Source organism: Corapipo altera, unplaced genomic scaffold (genome assembly GCF_003945725.1).
Source record: "Corapipo altera isolate COAL_440 unplaced genomic scaffold, ASM394572v1 46, whole genome shotgun sequence".
NCBI classification, from domain to species: Eukaryota; Metazoa; Chordata; class Aves; order Passeriformes; family Pipridae; genus Corapipo; species Corapipo altera.
In genome coordinates this window covers 4896582-4923253 of record NW_020884883.1, presented here as the reverse complement: position 1 = coordinate 4923253, position 26672 = coordinate 4896582, and the positions used below count along the sequence as shown (strand labels likewise).

Here is a 26672-nt window from a genome sequence, read left to right as displayed (position 1 = left end):
TGCCAATGTTGCCATGCTAAATATTTCTCATAGGCCAGCTATCACAAATTGTAATGTGGAGATGTGTGCATGCACCTCACATTACAGCTCAAAGGGAGGAAAATGGTGGTGCAGTAGTATCTTATGCTGAGCACTTAGGAATTGACAAGTAGCAATGGCAAGAGCAGTGAAGTGTTTTACACCAGGCAATGCTGCCTGGATAATGAAACAATCCATCTGGGCAGGAAGCCTGTGTGACCACATATAGGTTCAGCTTCTTAGCCATCGTGTTTTCCTGTGCTTGAGAGAAAGTGAGTAATTTAATACATAAACAACAGATCTGGAAAGTCTTGTTTTGAAGTCTTTGTCCTTTGGTAAGAATGTAGCTGCTATTACTGAAGTATCATTGCCTCTCTCTGCAGAATCTCTCAGTCTAAATGCTATATATTTTCCTTTTCAAAAGGGAAGTGCTGTTTTGCATGACTCCCTACACTAAAACCAGCAAGTCATTTCTTCTACCAAAAAATGGGTTAAATATGGATGTGATAGGAACAAAAGGAGGAAACAATCAAGGGTGTAGAGACTATAGTCCCTGTTCTCTAATGACTCCCGGTATGACATGGAAAGAGTCACTCAACTCTGTGTTTCAATTTCCCATTTGTAAAATGGGTTTAAAATACCTACCTCACAGGGGTGTTGTGAGGCTTTTTAAAATAATGTTTGTAAAGTGCTTTGAGATCCTTGGATGAAAGGTGCAAAAAGAAATCAAATTATTCACTTTTTTTAGTGCAATACAAGTGCACTTCTGTTGAGATGGCTAAAGGCTTCCAGCTCTTTGTAGCTATTCTACACTATTCTTCACTATAATTTCCTCCTGTCATTTGTTATATCCACTGGGAGTTAAAAAGAACAAATTAACAAGAATGTCTAAATTATCATGGTACTGTGTGGATGAGAGCTAAAATAATCTGATATTCTTTTTAAACTGTGTTGTGTATTCTGTGTCCATGCAACCCTAAAGCTAACAGAAAAAGGATATATCAGCTTTGTGTGTTCTTCACCTAAACTGGCTAACTTGTGTCTTTGTGAGACAACTCAGCCTCTTCACCAAATAAAAAACTTCAGTTTGTGTCACCGGTTCCGAAATTTATGCAAAGGGTGGAGTAAGTGTTCTAGTTCTATGCATTTTGCAGTCATTAAACAGCACTGTGTAAAGGTAGTTACTGAATTAAAGGTTAAATCTTAGGAATCACAGAAATGTGAAATGAAAGAGAGATTAGATTTTACAGAGCTGAATCAGAGAAAAGGCATATATGCTCACATAGAGCTGCTGATCTAACATACTTTCCAGGAGACCCTTAACTAATACACAAACTGATTGAGTATTTAAAATTTCATTTTAATAAACAGGTGATGCAGGTGCCTCACCAGAGCAAGCTCAGAATCCAACTGTTTATTGAGATGATATGGCATGCATAAGTATCCTTTTCATTAAAATTAACTGTTGCATGGAGATAAGAAACATGAGCAAAATAGTTGTTAAAGAGAGGGGATGCAAGAAAAGGCCAGAAATTAAAAGAGGAGAAATGAAACTCAATTTAAATATTTTGTTTTCCTGCCTCTCTCATCTGGAATTAATGCTTTACACTTTCTCCTCCTCTGCCACTTACTGAAAAAGATACAACCAAACACTGGAATAAAAAATACTATAGTTACAGCTTTCACCCAGCTTTCCTACTCAAAAGGAATTTAGATGTCTTCTCTCATACAGTACATGATTCATATTTTGACTTTTCATTTGTGGAGGCAAAGTATAACGTATTCCTCCCATTGGTGATCATTTACGTGACTCTATTCATGTAAAACCAAACATAAACTCCCTTTTAAAAGAAAAAATCCCTGAAACTTTACACAATTCAAAAGCTGACCTGGAATAGTCACTACGTACCTAAGCAGTTCTCAGGACGACTTGAGCAAATATGGGTTTTTTCTACTCTGTATTTCAGCATTATGTTAGAGCTAGATTTGGACTGATTTCACCAGTGTTTGTAGATACCTCATCCTAAAGTTGAAGGCACTGGCAATTTTGGAGCTATAGTTTGCTGCTTCTTTGATTACTTTGGTTTTTCTTTTACTACTCCTGACCGCCCATCAGGTGTAGTTACAGGAAACACCCCACAAAAGCAGCTGTTTCTACTGAATAATCTTCTTGGCATCAGGTTTTATCCTTATTATTTAAATTAATGTGGGATTTGTCTGTACATTTCACTTTAGAAATTATTATTAGTGTATTAAAACTTTTGCTTTTCAAATAGCACAAATTAATTATCCAGTAGTCCTTCATTGCCGCCTTCTGTGCAGTTATTCAAAATGGTCATTTTTCAAATAGGAAGTGTAAAGGGCAATCCTTACTTTTACACTGAAAATCTGATACTCTGTTATACTTAATTTTTGTGGTACTGAAACATAAATGTGAATTATTATGATCTTGAGAAACACAGAAAAGAAAATAAGACCACCTTTTATGATAAATAGATAACCCACTATTGACTTGGAATATCTTGTAATGTAAAAATTGCCGTGCAATCTTCCCTATTAATTATTTTTCCTCTGTATTCAAGTAGATAATAGATATGGTATAATATTTTACCATTAGAATATTTTTTCTCTAGACATTGCCTAGTCATCAACCAGTTCTGCTACTTAACTACAGCCTACTATCATCCCAGGATCCCTAACCACTGTGTAGAAGGAATACTATCTTGTGGCTGAAATATTAATTATTGTGCTGTTGAGCTTTGTATTTAAAACTCTGATTTATCATCTTGTCCACTGGCTTACAATTATTTTTATCAAACATTATTTCCCATTATCAAAATGTTAGTGCACAAGCCACCTACTACCTGAAATTTCCCACATTAGTTTGTTTAACCTGAAACATAAGAGTCACACTTTAGAAAATGCTACATGTTTAGGTGTACCAGTGTTGAAAATACATCTAAGCTGAAAAGATGCTATCAGAAGTTGATGGACTAGCTCCTGAGCAGGTGTTAATTGTCCCAGCTCTGATGATTTCTTTCAGTTTGCACCAGCTGAAAAACTGGCCTAGCATGTCACTGTAATGACAGATTTAGGATCTTTCTTTTCCAGTTGTGATGCAAAATGTTAAAATATTGCGTGGGTAGCCGATTATCAAAGTATAACTTATGGGACGCTCATTAGTAAGTAACCATGCATGTATATTTATTTCAAGAATTGGTCTAAGAATGACATAACTTCTGAGTGAACTTGAGATACCAGAAAATGCTCTCTGGATGATATTCATCTGACCGAATCTGGATATCTTTAAGATAGACATCTAGTCTGAGTCCCTTTGTTGTCAATGAAGAGAAGCAGGCACTTTTAGTGGTTATTAGTTTTACTCTCAAGAAGATAATCTTGACCAGATCAGGTGGGCCTGTCCTTAAAGTGTCTGCTTCTCTTACTGACTAAGGATGGGAACGTGAAATAGCTTACTCAGATATAGATACCGGTCTTGCTTATGTCTAAAGTTAGGAGAGATGAATCTCACCCTCAGGGCTTCACATTGGCTCCATCTTATTAAGCTATCCCTCTGTTATTCAACAGTTACTAAAACAAAGCTGAGTAAAATGTGGTAACTCTGCACCATTTTTTTACAGTACACAGGATAGTAGATAACAGCCCTATCATACATATATTATGGCCATATAATTTGGGCTAGCATATTTACTTCAAATTATATTGTGCATATAATTGCTTCTATCTTCCTTTCATGTAACAGCTCTTTTAAAATTCTTACTTCTTCACAGTTGAACTGAAAGATTTTGATTTCTACTGATGATCCACCAAGTAAAATGCCATTTTAATCTTTGTGTGTAGTTACTGGTCATCTAATGTTAATGGTGTGTATGGTGCTAAAAATGGTACTTTTTCCTGCTTGGTGTATTTCTTTCTCTTTTGGTGAATGGTGTTCATCAGTAAGAGAATAAATACAGTAGTGCTCACTCCTCTACCATCTACCATATTTATAGGAAATACAGGAGTGAGAAAAGTCAGAAACATAGGCGATTATGTCATATGAATAATGTGATTGTAATAAGCCCCATAAAACTGTAAATATAAAAGCAAAGGAGAAACATAAGTATTTATGCCGTAATATTTAGCAGTAGTAATTAGCATTTTGATTGCTTATTTCTTATCGGTTCTGTGAAAGAAATTCATGTGAATAGAAAATAAACAAAATAGCCTTATGGAGTATAGAGAAATTCAGTTCACATGGGCCAACCATAGTGTTATAGAATTGCTGTTTGATTAACAATATTTGACATGCAGTTTGTTTTCTGTCCGTGCGTTTGCAACAACAGTTCCAATTGTAGCCACTTTTTTCTTTTCTTTTCCTTTTTCTTTCTTTCTTTGTTTCTTTCTTTGTTTCTATTTTTTATGCAGAAGACCATCAAATGAATTGTCACAATACTCGAATAATGCAAGACACAGAAAAAGACGATAACAATAATGATGAGTATGATAATTACGATGAACTGGTGGCCAAGTCTTTGTTAAATCTTGGCAAAATTGCAGAGGATGCAGCATACAGAGCCAGGACAGAATCAGAAATGAACAGCAATACATCTAATAGTCTGGAAGATGATAGTGACAAAAATGAAAATATCGGTCGGAAAAGTGAGCTGAGTTTAGATTTAGACAGTGATGTTGTTAGGGAAACAGTGGACTCCCTTAAATTGTTAGCACAAGGACATGGTGTAGTGCTCTCAGAAAACATTAATGACAGAAATTATGCAGACAATACTTCACAGCAAGATAATAGGAATATGAACTTTGTAATGCTAGGGAAGCCTGTGAACAATGGACTTACAGAAAAAATAGTGGAGGAGAGTGACGAAGAGGTGTGTCTCAGCAGTTTGGAGTGCTTAAGGAACCAGTGTTTTGATCTGGCTAGGAAACTCAGTGAGACAAACCCACAGGAAAGAAATCAACAGCAAAACATGAACACTCGTCAGCATGTCAGGCAAGAAGATGACTTCCAAGGAAGAACACCAGACCGGAATTACTCTGATATGATGAACCTAATGAGGCTTGAAGAACAGTTGAGCCCCAGATCTAGGACTTTTTCTAGCTGTGCCAAGGAGGATGGTTGTCATGAAAGAGACGATGATACCACCTCTATTACTTCAGATAGGTCTGAAGAAGTGTTTGATATGACAAAAGGTAACTTAACCCTGCTTGAGAAAGCAATTGCTTTGGAAACTGAGAGAGCAAAAGCCATGAGAGAAAAAATGGCAGTGGAAGCTGGAAGGAGGGATAATATGAGATCATATGAGGAACAGTCTCCAAGACACCTTTCTGGAGATGACAGGAAGCCTAAACCCAGTGACGGCCATGTCAAAAAGCCATATTATGGTAAAGGTAATATTTCTATATACCGTATGTTATGTCATGAGAAAGTGTAAGCTAACATGTTAAGTTTTTGCATAGATTTCTGAAATGAAATTATTAATTCCACATAATGGGAATTTTATTAGAATTATAGTATGACATGTTTGTAAAATAACATCATGCTATGATTATAAAATGAAAGTATTCATTCTGCAGTGCTAGAAATATGTACAGTATATCAGTGGCTAAATTTAAAAAGTAACTTCTCAGGGAAACAAACCAAATAAGAGATCATGTTGAAAGAGGCAAAGATTTTTCTCAAGTTTTTAATATATTTTATAATAATAATTAAAAAACAAGGGAATTGTGTTGGAGAGAGGGGTTATGTAGCAGGTAGTCAATCAGCTATGAAATGCATATATTACAGATTGGATTGGGTAGGTGGCATCATGACTTATAAAATTATCATCAAATGACAGTTATTGATGAAGCCTCTCCCATCTAAAATGTAGAATTGCCTGATAGAAATTGAACAGTATCAAAATGACCGATAACATAAGATAGGGGCAGTGACTGCACATTAATTATCTTAAGATAGTAAGGTAATGGAAACCATTTGCTATGCAAGGCATGGTGTGGCCTGGGCTGAGATCAATAGCAATTTCTTTCTTATGTGCATTCCACTTCACTGGTTTCATTCCATTGTGGAAACAGTTAAGGTGCTACCTTGACCATAATTCAATACAAAAAGAAAAAAAAAAGGAAAAAAAAACAGACTAAAGGTTACCTTTAGAATGCATTTTAATTTGCAGGATTATCATGGTGATGATGTATTTATATTATGACACCTCTCTTTAATGTGTCTACATCTGTACACGTAGGACTGTGTTGTATTAAGTGTTCAATACCTCCTGAGATTCATTGAACACCCCTGATTCCCATTGACTTTAGTGGAAGTTAAGGACATGGTATTTCTTGGGAGATGCTAAGCAGGGACTGGGTTCATCTTATATTTGTTGTAAAAATATTTGGTTTCTTTTCTATAATTGAGATGGTGGACATTTTTCTCCTTCTTATAAATCCCTGTTTTTTAAAAAGTGATCTGCTTGTGACATTCATGTAGGCAGACAACATCTTGATCCAAGAAAGGTTTTGATCATTTTTTAAAAGCCTTAAAGAACAGTAATAATCAGTCATTTAGAAAAGCATGTAAATTTCTAATGTCAAACACTGCTGCAATGTATTTGAGTGAAGTATTTTTTTGTTCTAACCACAAATATATGATCCAGTGTATGCTGTAGTAACTTCGGTTATTTGGGGAAGGCAACTTTATTTAGTTAGTGTATTACTGCATAGCCATGTGGATGTTGTACTAAATGTTGTTCACATATGACCTTTTATAGATGTATTTCCCTTTGTTTCTAATAAAACCACAGAAAATGTGGCAAACCACTATTAATTTTTGAAGACCTTTTTAACTGGTAGTGTCCAGCCCTTCTAGTCTATATACGCCTGAAAACATGTATGCATATAGACCTGCTGTCTCCAAAAAGTCTATATACTTTCTGACGTTAAAAAAGTGTATGGACTTCCCATTTTAGTAAGTTCTAGAGCTTCTTTGAACCATCTTATTCCTTGAGAGCTGCAGGCTGAATTGATAACAGGTCCAAACCTCAACCAGGGACTAAATACTGTAGGAGTTTGGACAAGGAAACTTTGTGAAGTGGATCATTCTTCACCTTTTTAATAAAGGAAGAAAAAAATATTCCCTTACTTTAAAAAAGCAAGGAAACATTCTGGTAGTTTTTGAGAGAGGAAGCTTTAAGTAAGACAAATGCTTTGTTCTCCACTCACACATTATCTTCCAAATACTCCTGGAAGAAATACCTACAGAAATGTATGATATGGTTAAGTGGAAACTTTTTGGGTACACAGGTTTGCAGTGAGAACTACCTCTTGGCTTCGGGAGTTCTGCTTTCAAAGATCACTGAAACAACTGTTAAGGGACCACTAACCATTTCCCCCCTGCCATTTAAAGCTTTCTAAACAGACTTTCTTTTGAAATTTATGAATTTTTAAACCTTTTAAAGTCCTCTGGCAACCTTCACTCAGGGAATACTTCCATTGTGTCAAGGAGTGAGGAAAGGTTACAGAGTTAAATAACTGCAATATTTCTCCCAAATAGCAGAAGAGGATTTACAAAACAGTATCCAGTGTTTTGTATAAAGTTGTGAAAAGTTTACTCAAATGTCTTCCATTAAAAGCAATGGGAAATTGTGCAAGTGCAATTTTATGCAAGTTTTGAAATCATTAAGAGTAGTATACAGCATCTTTTCTGACTCATTAGACCATAAAGGCTCTTAAGGATCTGATATATGCTATAACTTTGTAGCGTAGACTTGAATACAGAGGAGTATTTGCTTCACACTGTAGGATGTAAGTGTCCAGATCCTCAGCTGCTCTAAATTACAATACCTTCATTGGTTCTGACAATGTGGAGTAGCTAAAGTTTCTCTAGTCTAAAGTCTCTAAAAAGCCATTATGGTCTATTAATCATCTACATTTTTGCAGTCCTTGAATATTGTTATATTTACATAATTTATATTTCATTTACATTACCTGTTCACTTATCTAATACTTTTACACATCCCAAAGTACTTGATGAGTTGCTTAGAGTTGTGTATGTATGTAGCTGTGGGCTTGCTGTTCTAGTGGTCTCAGCACAGGCCTATCTGGCAGGAATTCAAATCCCTTCTCTGACATTTGCTCCTTCTGTGGCCTTGGGTGTAACTTCTCAATCTCTTTGCTTCAGTTTCCTGAGATATAAGATTATGGTGTTTTCAGAAGTGTTGTGATAATTGTATAGCACATTGGAGATAGATTCGTATGTGCATTTGTCATTAAAAAGCATGAAACAAAGAAGTGTGTTCTACAGTCAACATGCTAGTTAAGTGAAATAAAATTTTGATAATTAGGGATTCCCTTTGCAAAAGACAAGATTTAAGTATCGCATTAAAATTTAAGAATGGATTTAAGACATGAAGGGTCATTACAATGAGCTAAAGAATTTCTCTAAAATGAAGGTGTTTTGGAAGAACTTGAAAAGTAAAAGTATGTATAAAAGCTACCAGAGGGAAATCAGGGAAAGATAAGTCCACAACAGAATGTGAACTCTGGATTGTATTGATTCATGATGAAAAGAATGGGTTGTATGTGATGTTCTGCAAGTACTGAAATTCCCACTGATGATACTGAGGGTTCTGTTTGTTGAAACTGGGATGGAATTTAACATAAGAAAGGCTTACTGGATAACAAGTAGCAAAATCTTATTTTCTGGAGATGAAAGCATAAATACTGAAACAGAAAAGAGCAACATAAAATAATTAAATGAGGACAGCTTACATTGGGTATTGAAAAGAAGGATGGACTAAAAATGATGTTGGTTGATCTTAAGCCAGAATAGTAGCAGTTTGAGGATCCTGAATTTTATTCCTTTAATACTAATGTGAAAATCAGCAATCATCTCCAAAATGTGGCAACTGTGGTCAAGAAGATAACATATAATTTGTATCGTGGTTGGCTGGAAGGGTAGGGTTGTTATTTTACAGATGTTCTGTTAAAGGAAATAAACTGATGAAGTTATTCGAGAACATTCTAGTTCAGGATTAATCTCACCAGCATTCCACTACATTATTGGCAGAAAACTTTATTTTGTTGAAAAAATGTCTAGTTAAACTTTTCATTGATTTGTAGTCAGAAGATCCAACAACATTCTAAAAGATCATTAACCTTTTTAGCATATGAATATTCAGATGTCGCATTTGAATGTTTGTAATAGCCCAGATTACACAGCAAATGATACTTCCAGTAATTCTGTCTTCAATGTTTACTCCACCATAATTTATTGAAGAAAAAGGAAATTTTACCTAATTTTACCACTTCATGAGGAAATTAAAGAAAACAAGAATTGTTTCCTCATTGAGCCTTGGAAAAGGGATTTATGTGTGCTGAATCGTGGAATTGTTATGCTGAAGAGTTGGGTTTGCTACTCTCACGACATTGAAGTGTTATGACAGTACATTTGCAGACCTTAATACATGAGGCAAATAAGAATGTAAAGAAGGGAAACTCCAACTAAACAGTTTCCAAATGACCTTACACCCTTGAGCTAATGCTTACCAGCAGAACATTGACTGACATGGTATGGCTTTGCTATAAAAAGGTCATTTTTCAATCACTGTGAATGGATATTGCTGTGATCATAGGAGCCTGAAGTCTGAAAAGAAGATAACAGGTTAAAAGTGACAGAACTGTGATAAGAAGTAGAGGGGTTTTTTTCCTTGCAGTTTTCATTATAACATTTACCAACGAGTAAATGACGTGATTAAATGAACCTTCTTACAGAAATGTGAAAAGCCTCATTCACTTGACACATTTGTTGTAAATTATAGATCCCTCAAGAACAGAAAAGAAAGAGAGCAAATGTCCTACCCCTGGGTGTGATGGAACTGGCCATGTAACGGGGCTTTACCCCCATCACCGCAGTTTGTCAGGATGCCCACACAAAGATAGGGTCCCTCCAGAAAGTAAGTTCACATTCTTTCATGGAAAGTGGGGATAAAACTACAAAAACTTTTCTAGCATGCTTTTTAAACCTTTTATTTAAAAAATTAATTTCATTTTTCAATATGGTTTGTCTCAACTTAGTCAACTGTTCTGTGTTATACTTTTTTCTTTATTCCATCATTTCCATTCTCTACTAACTTTACACTAAAAGAACAACTTTTAAAGCTGTATTCTTTGATTTTAAGAATTCTAGGTTATTTTTAAATCGACGTATTCAGTCAACAGAGAAAAAGGTTTCCCAAAGATGTGCACTGCTTTTACTTCTGCGTGCTAATGTCACATCAACTGTCCTTATTGTCTTGTGCAGGAATAATTGTTCCTGGAAAACTTGCAACCCCTTTCCTTTGTTACTGTTGTGTCTGAAACATAATTTATATTAAACTACTGCATATTAAAAATAGTAATTTGGCTGTTTACTTAGGTACAGAACTCAGGATTTTGAGCAAACATCCCCTGTCATTCACATGGGTGGAGCTTCCTGCCATGGCAGAAAATTCTTTGCATAGGGTGTTCACCCATATGAGCTCAGGGACATTATCCTGAAGGCAGAGGGCTCTGTTTCTGGAAATCACCTCCTTGGCTGGTGGAATCAGCAATCAGCAATTGTTGAAGCTAATTACTCTATGCTGGTTTACATCAGGAAAGTGTCTAACTAAGATCAGTTCTCTTTCACACCAGTTTTAAAATGGAGTTATTCCATTGAAACATATGGACCTAGAATCCTCACTGTCCATCAGCACTTATAGTCTTAATCTCACTGAATTTCCAACAGCCTTAAGGAAATGTTATAAAGACAGTCAGGACTAAAATGGTCCCCAGTTTCCAAAGTAGAGTAGATTCTGATGGACAGAAAACCAGAGGTAGATTAGGACTGCAAGAGTGGCAGATGTAGCAAGTCTCCTCTTTCATGGTACAGTGGCTTCTTCCAGAAGTAGAGGGATGAGGAAGTGCTTTAGGAAACTCTGCTGTAGTTTGGTTGGTCTCTGAATACAGTATGACAAATAGAGTAATTTATCTGCTTTCCAAGACCCCATAATTTTCTGAAACACAAATATTTATTTGGTTGCTCAAAGTTCTATCAGTTTTACAAATGGTAAATAGAAAACTCTTTAGAAGACTTTGTAAATCAAAGAAGAATATAGCTTTAAACTGTTTGCATGCTCTTGTACCTACTAAAATGAAAAAGGTGAGCTCATCTTTTTTTTTCCTGTGATGTTGGCCTTGTGAAGCATGTTTCAAGAACAGCTTTGAATGGTAGAAATTTCAGAGTAAAACTTTTGAATCTATTACACATTTTAGGACACTAATGCTGGGGTGATGATGATGATGATGATGGTTATCTTTTAATGAGTAGATATGGTTTAATTCTCAAGTCTCTGAACAGCTTTTATTCAGTTCTTAACTCAGTCAAGGTGTCTACTGATTTTATTAGATTTTTTTCGAGTGAGAACTAAATACAGGCTTCCAGACTAACTTCTTGTGTGAGAAAACCAGAACTTTGCAAGGGCTGGATGGCCTTTTTCCATCGAGTGATGTACTGTCATCCAGCTTCAAGACATGAATTCAGATATGTCTCATGTCATAAAAAACTCTTCAGTGTTCCCAAAAAGTTCTTGATAATTTGGCACTTCATAGCATGAGCTTTATGATTTAGAGGAGGAGACTTGGAGTAAGTCTTGGAGGAGACTGCTCTGAGGAGACTTGGAGTAAGTTTTCCATCCAGCTTGCAGTGGATGCAGATGTAAATCAGTTTACTTGCTTAAGCTTGTACCACTTATTTCTTTTTCACATTTTTTTTCTGCCATCCCTCAATTTTTAAGTGCTTATTTTTTGGTTCTTAGTATAAAAAAAAAACCCAAAACCAAAAACTACCCATTACAATTTTCACATTTGTAGAAAATACAAGCAAAAAAGTAAAGGAACCATTCTGCTCATCATATAGATATGAGCGATATATCTATGTGGAAGTGGGCAGAACTGGCCCCCAGCTCAATTGGCTGCCTTATAGTTAGGGTTAAATTCTGTTCAGGGTTGTACTGACGTGTGTTTCAAATAATTCAGTGTTCTAGCAGTATAACTTGAGAGCAGATTTTCAGCTCTTGAGTTTGATACTGTGTTTATAAAGCTATGTATTATGAACACATACATTTCCTGAAAGAATTTTTCTAGTCTTTAATTTTGTATTGTACAGTTACTAGCTCACCCTTTACTGTTGAGTTGATCTTTGCTCAGTAGTTTTGTTCAAAGAAGATGTTGGGCGTCTTCTGCTTCACTGCTGCACCAGAGATGTGTTTGTTTATAGGTTCTGTAACTTCCATAACTTTCACTGTTGCCCTGTGTTAATAAGCATAGGGTCACAATACTTACTTCCCTCATCAGGCTTTATTGGCTATGTGTGTCACGTGTATTTTGAGGAATGCTGGTTGTTAATGAATCCTGCTTTGTTTTAAAATGGTTTCATATATACTGGGATTTGATTTTTTTTTCTTGTTTTCATACTCTGCTGTTTTCTCTTACTCTCCTTGTCAAGTTCTTGCCATGCATGAAAATGTTCTTAAGTGTCCTACACCAGGCTGCACAGGCCGGGGCCACGTAAATAGCAACAGGAATTCCCACCGAAGGTAAGGATGCCATCGCTGGACACCAATCTGGAGGCAACAGTGCCTCTGAACTGCAGCCCTTCTAGCAGTCCATTGGCGGGGGGAGTGAGTGTGTGTGTCGTTGTTTTGTTCTGAAGATTGACAGATGGTGCTTCGCGTGCTTTATCCATTTTAAAGAGTAACATTTATTCATGTATTTTCTGAGAAGGACGAGTGTGCATTTGCTATAATATGGGTGAATTGATCCACAGAAGACATTATAGGCATCCTTAGCTTTTTGAGTGGATTTTTTTTTCTTTTTGTTTTGATATTTGCTGAACAGCAGTGGTACAAAACAAATGGTATGACTCCTCCTGGGTGTGTTGCAGGGAGAAGGAAGAGTCTGTCAATGTCATCAGGAGTAGGGCATAGTTCTTATTCTCACACTTCACTCTCTTCAGGGATTATTTTACAGTGCATGAAAAAATCCACTCTAATTCTAAAATGGTTTTTTTTTGTAATATATGAGAAACGGCATTTTAAGTATACATACATTACAAGTGTTAGCTTTCTTACTGACCACAGTCTCAACCCTAAAGTCCTTAATCAGGTAAAACTGATTGAGAATTTTGTCTGTTTACGAAACACCAGGCAAATGTAATGAGAAGCCAGAATTATTAGAAGTAAGTATTCTAGCTGAAAAAAAAAGAGATCGAGGAAAAAAACCAACTTTCCTATAGTTTCTTAAGATTAGTATTATATTCTTAGTGAAAGGATGCTTGTGCCTATTAAATTTTGTCAAACAAATTAGACAATTATCAAAATGTTACTATAATTCTTCTCATGGCATAATTTTCTCACAGAACAATAATAAAATCTTGCCTATTTCTTTACAATGTAAAAAAATCCAGGAAATGTGGGTAAGAGGGTAGAAGGAACTATGCAAGGTTCCTGTTATCAAATTCTTTTTTACTGTTAATTGTGGCATGAAGACGTAAGGGACTAGGGACTACACAGGTACTGGACATTCACTTTATCAAACTCTGGGTTACTACAGCTCCTCGTATTAGCTGCATGTCTCCCAGAAGACTCTTGTGGGTACCAGCCTTTCTGCAATAAGCTCGGGTACCTCTTTCTTCTCTGTAGTGATGCTGCCAGTAGATGCAGCAAAAACCTCTGAGAAGACTCTATGGGAATTACTGCTGCTTGAAGCAGCATTCACTTCTGGTTGAATATCTACTACAATATTTGAGATGTCTGAGGAAGAGCGTGTCAGTGGAGCGCAGCTGCCCTCTGGCATGACTCCAAAACACGCAGAGCCCCCTCAGCCTTCTGCAGGACTAGGGCAGTGAAGGCAGGCTGGGGGGAGCAGTCTGCAGTCTGTGCTCACCTCTTTCTGCAGCTTTTGGGGCATTTTTCTCTACTTCACTTTTTTTCTTCTTTATTTTTTTTTCCACTTATTTCCTGTAAAGAAGGGAACATCTGGGAATGCACTGATTTGCCTTTTATTTTAATTTATTTTCCTGTGGAGAGCACAGAGAGCTGCGGTCACATAAGCATGCAATAGACTATGGCAAAGAAAGGACTCCCTCCATTGTCAGGTCACAAGGTTTACGGCTTCACTAAGAGCACCATCTGCTGGCATCAATATATTTATTTTTTCCTGTTCTAAATCTTTTCCACAAGAATCAGGCTTCTATTGCCACTTCAAGAATAGTTTAGCATTTGCAAATTAATTGAATTTCCAGTGCAGAAGTGCTTTTCGTGTTACATCATCTACTCTTAGAAAGCATACTTCAGTGGCTGAAATTCATGAACAAACACCAAGTAAAACATAGTTGACTGTAGATTTAGAGACCCAGGGCTAAATTTTGCACTCACTTATATATCTAGCAAAAAGATGGCATTAGTGTAACTGAATGAATTGTGAAGCAGCACAAGATTTGGCCTATATGGTGGTGTCATTTAGTCATCTTCAGGAGCCATTTCATTGGCAACATTTGTAGGTGCATGAAGGTCACAAGTCTGCTAGCAGAGCTGCACAGTAGATTCCATTTTATATCCTCCTCTCCTACTGGTACGTTCACTGCCTGACATGGATGAATAATCTACCCGTGTACAGTCAGAGCAGAAGAGCAGATGTAAGATCTACCATGCAAATTTGAAAGCAGAAGAAAGGAAGTCTATTCTAGAGAAAATACACATGACCAAAATGCTTTTGGAAACCCTTTTCCTTCAGATTCTTCCTGATGCTGGCTAAGGAGGAGAAGGAGTAATTGGATCAGTGCTATGATGTGAAACTATGCAGGACAAGACAATTAAATTTCCTTTCTGTAATTGCAGCCTCTCTGGATGTCCTATTGCTGCAGCAGAGAAACTGGCTAAAGCTCAAGAGAAGCATCAGAACTGTGATGTGTCAAAATCAAACCAGGCATCAGATCGGGTTTTAAGGTATTAGAAATCACTATAATACTTATTATTATGCAGAATTCATCACACATTCACCTAATCTGAGAATTTATATTTATATACGTTGTATATACATATATATCTCCTTTAAAGAAGAGTTAGAATTAGGGCTTCTGGATCCAATTCTCACAGTGTATTTTTCCCACTCAATTTTCATGGGGGAGGGTTGGTAATTATTCTGGCAAATACATGTAAAGCTGAAAAGCTCATTTTTGTCTTAGGCATTGTTTGGTGTAAAGATGACTGCTGGAGTGCAAAGTCTAAGAACAATGTGAAAAAAGTTGGTATCTTTTGGGAATAAACTAATATTTACCGGTAAGTCTTGGTTTTTTCAGCAGGCTTTTACTAGTAAATATCAGTTTAAATTAAACCAGAAGCCCTATGTGCATTACCAAACTGGGAGTACACCTTTTGGCAGGACACTTGGAAAAATGTCAGGTATAGCTTAGATTCCAACATAATGTCAGGCTTAGCTCTTTGTCTCTGTTCCCCGCTCTCTGCCAGGAAGGACAAAAGGAGAGAAAAATTGTCCTAAATTTTCATATGGGAAGGACTTTGAACCATTTTTATATGATTACACTCCTTTTCTTCATCCATATGTGATTCTGCATTGTCTCCTCTTTTGAGATATGTGGGTAGAAAAAAACATTATTTCTGAGGAGCTGAAGTGTGAAGGATACACGTAAAGGAACTAAACTTCTGCGTGATTCTACCAGCCTTATGCTGATGATGCCCCAAGAGCTGCAGAATTTCTCCATGGATACTGCAATAACTGTGGGCTACTATAGGTACATCCCTCCCAGCTGCCTCAAAGAGCGTGGAGGAAGTGCTGCAGCTTTCGTTCCCAAAATTTCCCATTTAGCCCATAGATTTCATAGTATTTAGCTGTCTTCTAGATTTCAAAACTGATAGGGCTGTTTAAAAAGATTTTTTTCTACTGTATTATCAACATCATTCTTTTAATATTATCTTAAAAGTTCATCTGATCTTGATGATCTTTCAAAAACTAGTGGTTCCATAGAATTGCAGTTCTACAGAAGACTTTTGTCATTCCTGTTGACTTTGCTTTCCTCCCTCAGATTGTTTTTGGTGGGCTTTATCTTAACTGCCCCTAATTCAGTTTTGTACAACTCAGCATTCAACATCCCAGACAGGTTTCTTAGAGAAGCATTCTTCAAATCCCATTAATTAAAAAAAAAAAAACACCACTCTTTGAGGGAATAAAACAGTTTCTCACTTGATGGAAAAAGACAGATCAAAAATGCAGTGGCTTTTACCACAGCTCATTACAGGGAAGCCACTGAAGTCAGTTGCCATAGAAAGAAGACAGCTGCTCAAAAGCAGCATCCTGTTTGGTGGTAAGCTGCTTAGGAAGTTATTCTGCAATCTTAACTTTGCTTGTGAGCTGCCTTGTGTTTTAGGTTTTATAGGCAACTCAAATAATGCTTTTCATCTTGTCTCCTGCTTCCCTTTTACCTTGAATTCATTGAAGTATTTAAGATGAAGAACTTGGCAGCTATTTATAATATTTGCATGCAGGCAATTGATGGGCAGACAGAGATGTTTTAAGATTTACTCTTGAATATTTGTCTTCATCCCAGTTTCCATCCCATGTGCATTTGAAAGTTCTTACTTAAAAAGAAATCACAGTCATAGGACTTCTGTTCCACTGAAATTTTGGATTTTCATTGACTGTACAGGATCTGAATTGCACATCTTTTAGCTAAATGTAGATTATCTTGAGACAGGATCAAACTATTATTCATATCAGCTCATTGTATAAATAAGCCCACTGTATTTTGTGTGGAAGAAGGGTCTAAAGGAATGAGCATACATAAATCAAAGGGAGCAGTATGACTAATATGATTTCTTTGGTGATCTTTACATAAATATCCTGGCTAAATTCTATGAAAATGAATTCATTCACAAAAAACATGATATAATATTCAAAACCTATTTCTTACTATTTATCACATTTCATTTTGTCAGTCAGCATGATGATACTTCTGGTCTCAACTGAATTTATGATCCTATGATTGGTATAAATGCAGTAAAGAAGAAAAAAAATAAAAAAGACTTGATTATGTGAAGCTTGATTCCAGCAGAAGCACCTCAGGTGTGCTGCTTATCATCTTCACCTCCTGCTAAATGCAGTAGGTAGACACGCAGCACTGTGTAGCAGTTACTTCCTATGACCCAGTCATATAATATTTTCTTATATAGATAGGGTTTGCAGGATCTGACCTTCATTTGACTGCTTTGAGAGCTGATGACTTCTGTGTCCACATGTAGAAGAAGCGTGTCAGTTGAGTTCACTACAGCATTCTTTCATTGAGATTTCATGAGTTTCTCCAACTGTTGAATAACATTAGTCAGGGCTTTTCCTGACTGCCCTCCCTCATCCTAAATGAAAGAGATATTAAACTGAAGCAGTTTTATTCTGTATTCATTCTCAGGACCTTCCTTGAGGTGTGCATCTGTGTATCAGGAATCGCATCTCCTACCAGAACCTTGCATTTAAGGGTGAGCAGGACCTGCAAGGCAGCAGCTCAGAGTCAACAGAGCTTGTGAGACTCTCCTGTGTATTTCTCAAGATGAACATGGATTTTTATATTGAGGGATGAAACAGTACTAGTTCCTTTTGAAAGCACACAGGAAAACATCATACAACTCTGTTGAAAGTTGAAAGAAATTCAGAGGAAACCCCATTAATTAAGTGGAGCTTCCAGTTCTATTTTTTCTTGTTGACATTTAAAGGAATTTGTCCAAACTTCTTCTGTCAGTCTGCTTGCCCCTCTTTCATTCACCTCCCAAAAGAAAAAATGTTTTCTGTGTGATGCAATTACATGGGGAAAGGGAAACCCTGAAGTATTTTAAAACAGAATTTTAAAATATATTTAGCTGCAGGATACATTTAGTGATATTGGAATTAATTTTGTTTAGGCTTTGTTCAAGAAAATATATATTGTTTGTCTGCTGAAAATAACCAAACTAAGGAAATGCAATAATATATTGCTGTCTCTTGAGTACAAGAAATAACTAAGATTTTCTAATCTGAACTATAAATTATGCACAGACATAGTAAACTGAACTGCATCTAACAAACTGTACATATCTTTAATTTCTAGGCCCATGTGCTTTGTTAAGCAGTTGGAGATCCCTCAGTATGGCTACAGAAACAATGTCCCCACCACCACACCCCGCTCCAACTTGGCCAAGGAACTAGAGAAATACTCTAAGACTTCGTTTGAATATAACAGTTATGACAACCATGCCTATGGCAAGAGAGCCATAGCTCCCAAGGTGCAATCCAGGGATATATCCCCCAAAGGATATGATGGTAGGAGGTGCACACTCTTATACATGAGAGACAAGTTTGCAGTTGATCATGTTGTTGTATATGTAAACATCATACAAATAAGACATGTTTTCATGTTCATACAGTATTATGAGGAATGCTGTCATGTGTAAGTTATTTTAAAGGCCTTTTTGAAAAAGTGTTGTTTGATACGGTGCTTGCTTCAGGATTGTTGCACTGGCAAAAGAACATCTCCAGCTATTAAGCTCCTGGGATGTATTGAGATGGCAATAAAAGCTAAGTAATAGAGATAGTCCTTATGTTGCTGTCTGGGAGTCCTGGTCTCAAGGGTCACATCAGGATTTTCGCCTCTGTACAGTAGTTCAGGTAACCCATAAAGATAACATACTTGCTCTTTGGGGATATGGAAGTAGAAAACCTGGGTCTCATTGCACTTCAGAAATCACTGCTACTTACTTAATGAGGCATTTCTGCTTATTTTGTCCTCATAAATACACCAGTTGGATTCACTGAAAACTAACATAAGTAACATGTTTAAGAGTAGGCTGAAATTTGCTTCAGTTCAGGAGATGGATGGGGTCGGTCAGGCAAGAGGATTTTTATTAGGGGAGAAAAATGAACAGCAGGATAAAGAAGGGGAATTTGGATTGTAGCTTTTGAGGACATCAGGAATTTTTCAAGCAATGCATTTATATATGCATATATATTATATATGTGTGTATATATATATATAAAAGTAAACTGTGCCTTTATCTCTTTTTTTTTTTTGAATGCTAGCAATTTATTTTTTGGTTAAAATATTTGATACTATTCACTGACTGCCATAAGAAATTTCAGGCAGGTGTCAAATTTTTGTTTAGGAACACAGAAAAAAATATACTATACACAACAATTTATGTTGTTGCCTGAACACAGACTCTGACATTAGTTAAGTGGAGAGGGGGAAAATTGCTACACCTATTGCCTTCATATGTCTGATATTTTGGATATTTTGCTTTCTCATATAATCAACAGGCATGTTCTTGCACTATAGCAGAAAGGAGAAGGCTCATGAAAGGCAACCTACTTTTTAGTAAAAGTGCCTTTTTTTTCCTTCTCTCATACCTTCATCTTATATGTCTGTATCATAAGGGCCTGAACGGGATTAAAGGTATAGCACTGACTCAGACTGTGGTTAGGAAAGTAATGAGTGTACATTAATATAAGGTAAAGGAGATATTAACTGTTGTATATATATTCTATCTACTCTTCTAGAAAGGAAAGAATCAGAGTATTGTTGAGGATCCTGTGAAAAAGCTTATTTTTAGATCACATTACTAATACTTAGGAAACTGATACATATTTTTGTCATTTAAGGCTTCTTTTTCAGCAAACAGTAACAAACTCTACTTTCTTTTCAAAATCACCAGAATTTAAAAATACATGTAATGTTAAGCAAAAGTTTAACAGTGGCCTTAAATAATAAAAGCCTATGGGGATAGGGCTCACTTACTTTATACACTTATCTTCCTTTGATATAAATAGAAATTTTACTTAGATATAAGACTGGGACGAGGTTGCTTCACTGCTCAGTAATGTGAGCCAGAGAGGACTGTGGGACACTGTATATATGTGATTCATATATACACTATACTTGCTGGTATAGCAAGTATAAGGGGCTCTTGTGTGCTCAGAACAACTGAAGCCCATTTAAGCTGGAGCAGGTTGTTTGCCAAACAAAGGCTAATTCCATATGGATTTGTTCCATATTCCTGGCTCTGCAGGAGGCAGCACACACTGCATCTGGTTCCAAGTGATGTGTATGCTGTTTGGCCAGACAGACCTGACAAAGTGGTCCCAGAGGTGGGGCCTAATTTTAGTTTTCTTTGCACACTATAAGTGATTTTCATCAAATCTTTATGATTCACAGCTCTCCGAAATTTTGTAAGTACTCCATCATATTTGCCTTCAATTGGCTCAGGAAAATCAGTTGAATTTTTAGAATGATGAAGTGAAATCCTGAGCACACTGAAATTAGTCAAAGTTTTGGCCCTGACTTTGAATGGATCAAGGATTTTGCTGACAGTTATTGTAAATAACTGAATATGAAGGAGATTTCAGGAAGAGACTCTTCACTTAAAAGAACCACTGTTTCTCAAGAAACTTTAAAGTATTAAGAGGTGATTTTATATTTGTGTATAAAAAAATAATTTTGGCTACTATAGCCATTATGGAGGTACAGAGTGCATGCCTATTATGTAAGTCAGCCAAACGTGTTTATATTAGAGCAGATTTAGTTCTGAAAAACCTGACAATAAGCCTAAGGTTTTGCGGGAAATGTGCAGGTAAACAGTGCTTTAGTTCTGACTATGAGACAAAAAGTCCAAGAATATGAAAAATCACTAACTTCATATCTCAATGCTTTTTTAATTATCAACTAGTACTGTATTTTCATCATCAGAGGAAGGGATTATATGTTCAGTAAGTGTTCAGTGAGTGATATGAACATAAATAACTCCTTTGGTTTGTTTCCTTGTTATTTTTTTTCTAGTAAGCTTTGCTAAGAAACAAACAGAAAATGTATACCCAACCAACTGTCGGTTGGGTGGGATGATCTGATCATTCTTGAGAAATCTTGTATTTGTGGGCTTGTTTTTGCTTTGAAAGCAGTTTCATAGTGTATTGGATGTTGGGCTTATGGTATATGGTAATAAAGATAAGAACAGCTGGACACAGCAGGCAGAGGTGATGGCAACACCTTCAGTGTTGCTCAGTTAATGGCAGGAGTTCCTCTCATTCCACCAATAGGCCTGGGTCCTTCTGTCTCCAATTTAATTCATCTTCTACAGTGCTCAGAAGGAGATGAATCATTTTTTTTTCGTATTTTTTTCCACTGCCTATAGAGGAAGCCTATAATGAATAGGTCAGATATCTGAAGGTAGGTGAGATGTCTCTTATTGTGCAGGTCAGGAAAAAGTGTTGAAACTGTAATTAATTTACATAATACATTCAGTATTTAGACAATATTGGGGATGGAGGTGCTTGGGCAGAATTGAATTCCACTCCAAATACCTTCCTTTGGGCTTTTATGTGTTTGGGATCTCTCCCACTCCTCTGTTGTTAATTAGTAAAAGAAGCCTGTAGACTCTGAGAGGTTCTTTGTAATCAGCCCCCAGGGATGTCTGATGGAAGAGCAGTTTGGGTATGCAGCTGGTTAGACCTGTGTCTAATGGGAAAGCTGTTCTCCACATTTGGTTTCACTCCGAATCACAAATCATAGATGGACTGCAGAGCTTCCAAAACCTGGTGCCTCGGGGGTGGGTGATGTATCAAGCAGAATTATCTGTTATTGAAACAATGCAGCTTTCCCTTTATTCGTGAACAGCATGATTTAGTTAATTAGAAATTGATGATCTTTGTTTCTCCTAAAAAACTAATGTGAAATGAACAGTCTGGGTTATGTGACTCATCTTCAAATGTACAACTACAGTAAGGTTAAAATAACCATGGCCTTTTCTCTCTAAGTTTTGCTTAAATTATTGATCATCTGGAAGCTGATAATTGTGTAGCATGCTTATAGCACTTTACATCTTCAAAGTGTTTTGCAATTGAATCACAACACAACTAAATTTTAGAAGCAACTTTCTCTTTATAGGGAAAATGAATTTGAGGGATATTATAGTTTGACCAAGGCCACAGAGGAGTCCATATCAGAGCCTGCATGAGGTTTTGGTGGTTAGTTCTACATATAAAGCTGCCTCCTTTCCTCCCTTTCTTTAGCACACATTCTCATATAGATATATATAATTTCCCATTTAGTATGTCTCTTATGTCTGTCTAAATGTGACCTACTATAACAAAACTAACATTTTTTGCAAATGACAAAAGTCTTATTTGTTCATATGTATTTTGAAAAATATTTCTAATTTGACAAGTTCTAATTTGACAAATGGTACAGGGTGCTTGCTGTGTTAACACAGTAGAAACTGAATTACTTAGTTATTTCCTTCCTTAAGTATAGGAAAATTCTTGCGTGTCTTGGATACTATAACAAAGTAACAATGGATAAATGCTGATTTTTTACTCAAACCACCACTGACTACTATATTAATAATGAAACTCTTGAGAAACAGTTCAAAAATTTATTATTGGTGGATACCCTGCTACAGTAGTGCTACTATGTGTTCAAAACAAAGAAATGTGATGAATGTTTAGCATTCACTTCATTTAAAAAAAAAAATCACACCCTGTGCATTATGTGGCTTTCCTGAGAAAACTCCATCTGTTATGATTTAAGTGAAATACTATTTCCTTTGCAGTAAAAATAACGCCATGATTCTTTTTTTTCAGTTTTTCAGAGAAAGGAGAATGACATAAACTCTAGCAGAGATATTTTGCTTTCAGATTCTTCTTTTGAACCCTACCTGCCTACCAAAGCAGCCTGTGGTTCACAAATGGGCTGTCCTCATGGGAGCAGATTATTATATGTATGTCTGCTCCAACAAATACAACTGAAGAGTCTGGCATTTAAATGGAGCCCATAATGGAAGAGCTCTAGCTAAGGCCTAACCTTTTTTGTAAAGCTCTCTAATCAGCATGCTAGTTGGTTATTGTTACCCTGTGCTATAAGGTATGATCTCTGCAGTATACATTTACATCTTAAGGGAAAATAGTTGCTGTAATATGCATGTATGTATCCTCTGACCTTGACTTTTATTTTTTTAATGAAAATACGTAAACGTTTAGATTTTGGAGGCGAGCTCATACTTTCTTGCGTTTTTTATGAACACTTTTAAAACAGTTCATTTGGGAAGAGGGTTGGAGAAATAAGTGGGCTAATAGGGCTGTTTTCCGTTATTGCTATGATCCCTTTGGCTGCAAAGAGCATTACTTAAAAGCAGCAACAGTGCTACCTTGTATTTAGATAGGCTGGACATGAGCACTGTCAGTGCCTTGGCTCTCCTGTGACCTCCTGGTGCTTCTGTTGGTCAGAGTACAGCCGGGCATTGCTGCCCTCAGTGTGAGCAGGAAGGGGTGTCTTGGTCCTGACTGTTTCTATGAAGAGTTGTAGGTGCTTGGGTTGTTTGAAGGGGGGGACATTTCACTTGTACCTGTTGCCATTTAAACAGCCACCGCTTCTGCCTTTGTGCAAGTCATGGTAAAACTCACACGTGACAATGACCTTTTCTTTTCTGCAGTGCTTCTTTCCTTTGTGATGACCATTGCCATAAGACTTGCCTGTGACGTAGGAAGAAAAAAAAGCTTTTAGGAAGCATGGGCTGTTTGAGGACATATGGGTGGCACTGTGGCCCAGAGGCCAAGCCCATCAGCCTTATGGTGGGCTTGATCTCCAATATCTCTGGAGAGTCTAGGCCTTAAATTAGCGGTTTGCTTATGTAAATAGGAAAAGATCCTGTAGTGTTACGTTGCCTGTCATTAATAAAAATGAATGAGCTGAGCAGATTGTACCTTATGTCTGACTATATATGTGGGGTAAAAGCAGTGTTTCTGTGTCTTTATTTTTTTTCTAAATCCAGCCTGTTTGTCAGAATGATTCATGATCACATCATGCAGATTTTTACAGGAGATTATTTCATACAAGTTCACACATGTAGCATATAAAACTCACAGACAGAAATCAAGAAATACAGCCATCAGTCTTATTGCGGGCTTTTTTTTTTTTGGCATTGGTTACTGTTCCTCATTATAAATTTCACCTCCAGCAGTTTGTTTTTCTCTTCACTTATGCAGAATGCTCCTTCTTTTGAGTCATCCTTGTCATATTTCTTCCCACAGCTAAACGCTACTGTAAGAATTCAAGTCCAACCAGCAGCACAACAAGCAGTTATGCCCCTAGCAGCAGCAGCAATATGAGTTGTGGTGGAGGCAGCAGTGCCAGCAGTACCTGCAGCAAGAGCAGCTTTGACTATACTCATGACATGGAGGCAGCGCACATGGCTGCTACTGCTATTCTGAATCTCTCCACTCGCTGCAGGGAGATGCCTCAGAACCTCTCCACTAAGCCTCAGGATCTCTGTGCGAGGGTAAAAATCAGTTCTGTTTGTTGATGAAGATTTCTCTTAACTGTACTTGCTCGGTGGCCCTGATAGAGAGAAGAATAGCTTTAGTACATCTTACCTTTTTTCCCTCCTCGAAATTAACATAATTTGGTGGCTCTGCTAAAGCGAGGAAAAAAAAAAGAAAGATATAAACTGCTCACAAGTATCCCAGGAAATCCCAATGGTTTTATGAAAGGATGATACTAATAGCATGTACGCCTTTTTTTGATTTCTCTCTTACTATAATTATAAAAGATGTTTGGATTGCTCAAATGGTATTGTTTGCACTACTGATTTTTTTTTTTTTTTGTTAAAATAGTTCAATTCATAGATTTTGTGAAAGGATTAAGATTTAACTCTGTATTTCCATTTAAAAGTCACAAATGGGAGCTAAGATTGTAAGATTTAGTACAAATTTCAGACATACTACTGTGTACTACAATTTCTTGCCTGTCTGTGATATCACAGTTCTTAAGTCACTGCATAATACATTTGAAAGGAACAAATCTATGAAGGTGACTTTAAATGTACTTAACAGTATTGCAGGGTCACTAATGTTCTGTATGTTCATAGAGCCTCAGTATATTATAAAATGGCTGTACAGATACAAATAAAAGCTTTTGTCACTAAGATTTCTGCATTAAGAAAAAACAGTACTCTATTAACATTCATTAAATATTTGGGAGAAGATTATTTTTTTCATTATAAACTTCTAAGTTCTGACTCTGATAGCTGTTCAGAAATAAGTATTTAACATGCACAAGAAAACAGTACAGTGCTGCCTAGAGGAGACCACTAGATGGCTGAGCAGACAGATGCAGTGCAGAGGAAACATTTTTATTGTGCTTGTAGAGAGCTTTTTAGCTGGCAGACATGTTCTGTTCTTCTACATTTAGCAAAGGTTTACTTCCCCTTATCATGTAAAGTCCCTCGATCATTCATAACAAATTAAACCTGTAGCAGTAGGTATTAGTAATAATCATGATTTAAACCAGAATGGCGAACAACTTTGTTTTCAAATACTACATTTTATATTAATTTATTTAATACTGTTCAAGAGGGAAATCTCTCATATGTAAATAAATGCAATTGTTCTCTATATCAACATGATGGGAGAAGCTGGAATAAAATGCTAAAAATCTTCTGTGTCTTAACCAGAAGGGCCTCTTTCCTAATGTGTCACTTTATATTGAGACTGAAGGAATGAATCTGAGAAGAAAACCAAGTATTTTCTAAGTTAAATTGGCAGCAGCAATTAGATATAAGCTCTGACAAAAGGCAGTAATTCAGAAAGAGAGATTTGCATTCACAGTGCTTTCTTGCAGTTCTGTTATTACTAAAGAGGAGGGAAAGTCACCAGACATACAAGGAGTTGATCACATTCATGTTAGTTTTGAAACCAAATATCTCATGGAACATTTCATTTTCGGAAGGATGAGGGATTCTTTGTTGGCATTTTTGTTTTGTTTTATCTGCCTTTAGTTCTGTTCATTTTGTGTTCATTTTAAGATTCTTATTTTTCCTCAGCTAGTATAATAGACAACCCTTGTTCATTTCTGCAAAAGAAAAAGTCAGAGCCGGTACTTGCCCCATTTTTCACAGTACCTCAGTTGTGACAGAAATTGGTACAAATTATTATCAAGATAGATATATGAAATGTTAGTACGTGTTCATCTGCAGGGAAAGAGCTGTGAAATTTGAATGCATTTCCTCATTGGGAAATGGTCTCTAAAAGGACTTATTTTGGTACCCTACCTCCCTGTTTAATTTTCTGATGTTATCTATTCAAGCATTAACTGATAATGTTAAAGAAAGAAAGAAACAAAGATTATTTGATGCTAGCTGGTTTTTGTTACTCCAATCACCCAGACAGATGTCAGGACTTACAACAAGAATTATGCAGATGTTACCTCATAGGTACTCACCTGTGACAGAATAAATCAAGAATATATAATGACAATGGCAAAAAAGTACCCTTACAGATTTCTCCTTTATGTAAGAGATTTTGCACCTATGTGCTGTTTGGCGGAAGGGGGACTGAAGTCTCTCTCCTTTTCCCCAAAAACATCAGATTAACCATTCAGGAAGAAATCTACTTTAACAGCATTAATGTTGTGTAACAGCATCATGCTATGTGTAGGAGGGGGCTCAATGCTTACAATCTATACAGGAATGGAAAAGCATTTTATCACTCTGCTAGGCAGTCAGATTGAAGAAGAGGTAGTGGTTTACTGAAGCCAAATTAAC

General features: G+C 36.5%; 1 protein-coding gene across 25 annotated transcripts in view; it reads left to right on the top strand.

Annotated features, from left to right (window-relative positions):
• The window catches only part of MYT1L (myelin transcription factor 1 like), a 326870-nt gene that overhangs the window by 242340 nt on the left and 57858 nt on the right, over positions 1-26672 (top strand). For 16 of the 25 annotated variants that reach the window (XM_027640988.1, XM_027640990.1, XM_027640999.1 and 13 more), the window contains 6 exons: positions 4447-5424; positions 9846-9980; positions 12551-12641; positions 14943-15050; positions 18197-18408; positions 24163-24410. In XM_027640988.1, the coding sequence (XP_027496789.1) occupies positions 4447-5424; positions 9846-9980; positions 12551-12641; positions 14943-15050; positions 18197-18408; positions 24163-24410 (1772 nt within the window). The remainder of the gene's footprint in view (positions 1-4446; positions 5425-9845; positions 9981-12550; positions 12642-14942; positions 15051-18196; positions 18409-24162; positions 24411-26672) is intronic. The other 9 variants (XM_027640991.1, XM_027641006.1, XM_027640998.1 and 6 more) reach the window with 4 other exon arrangements.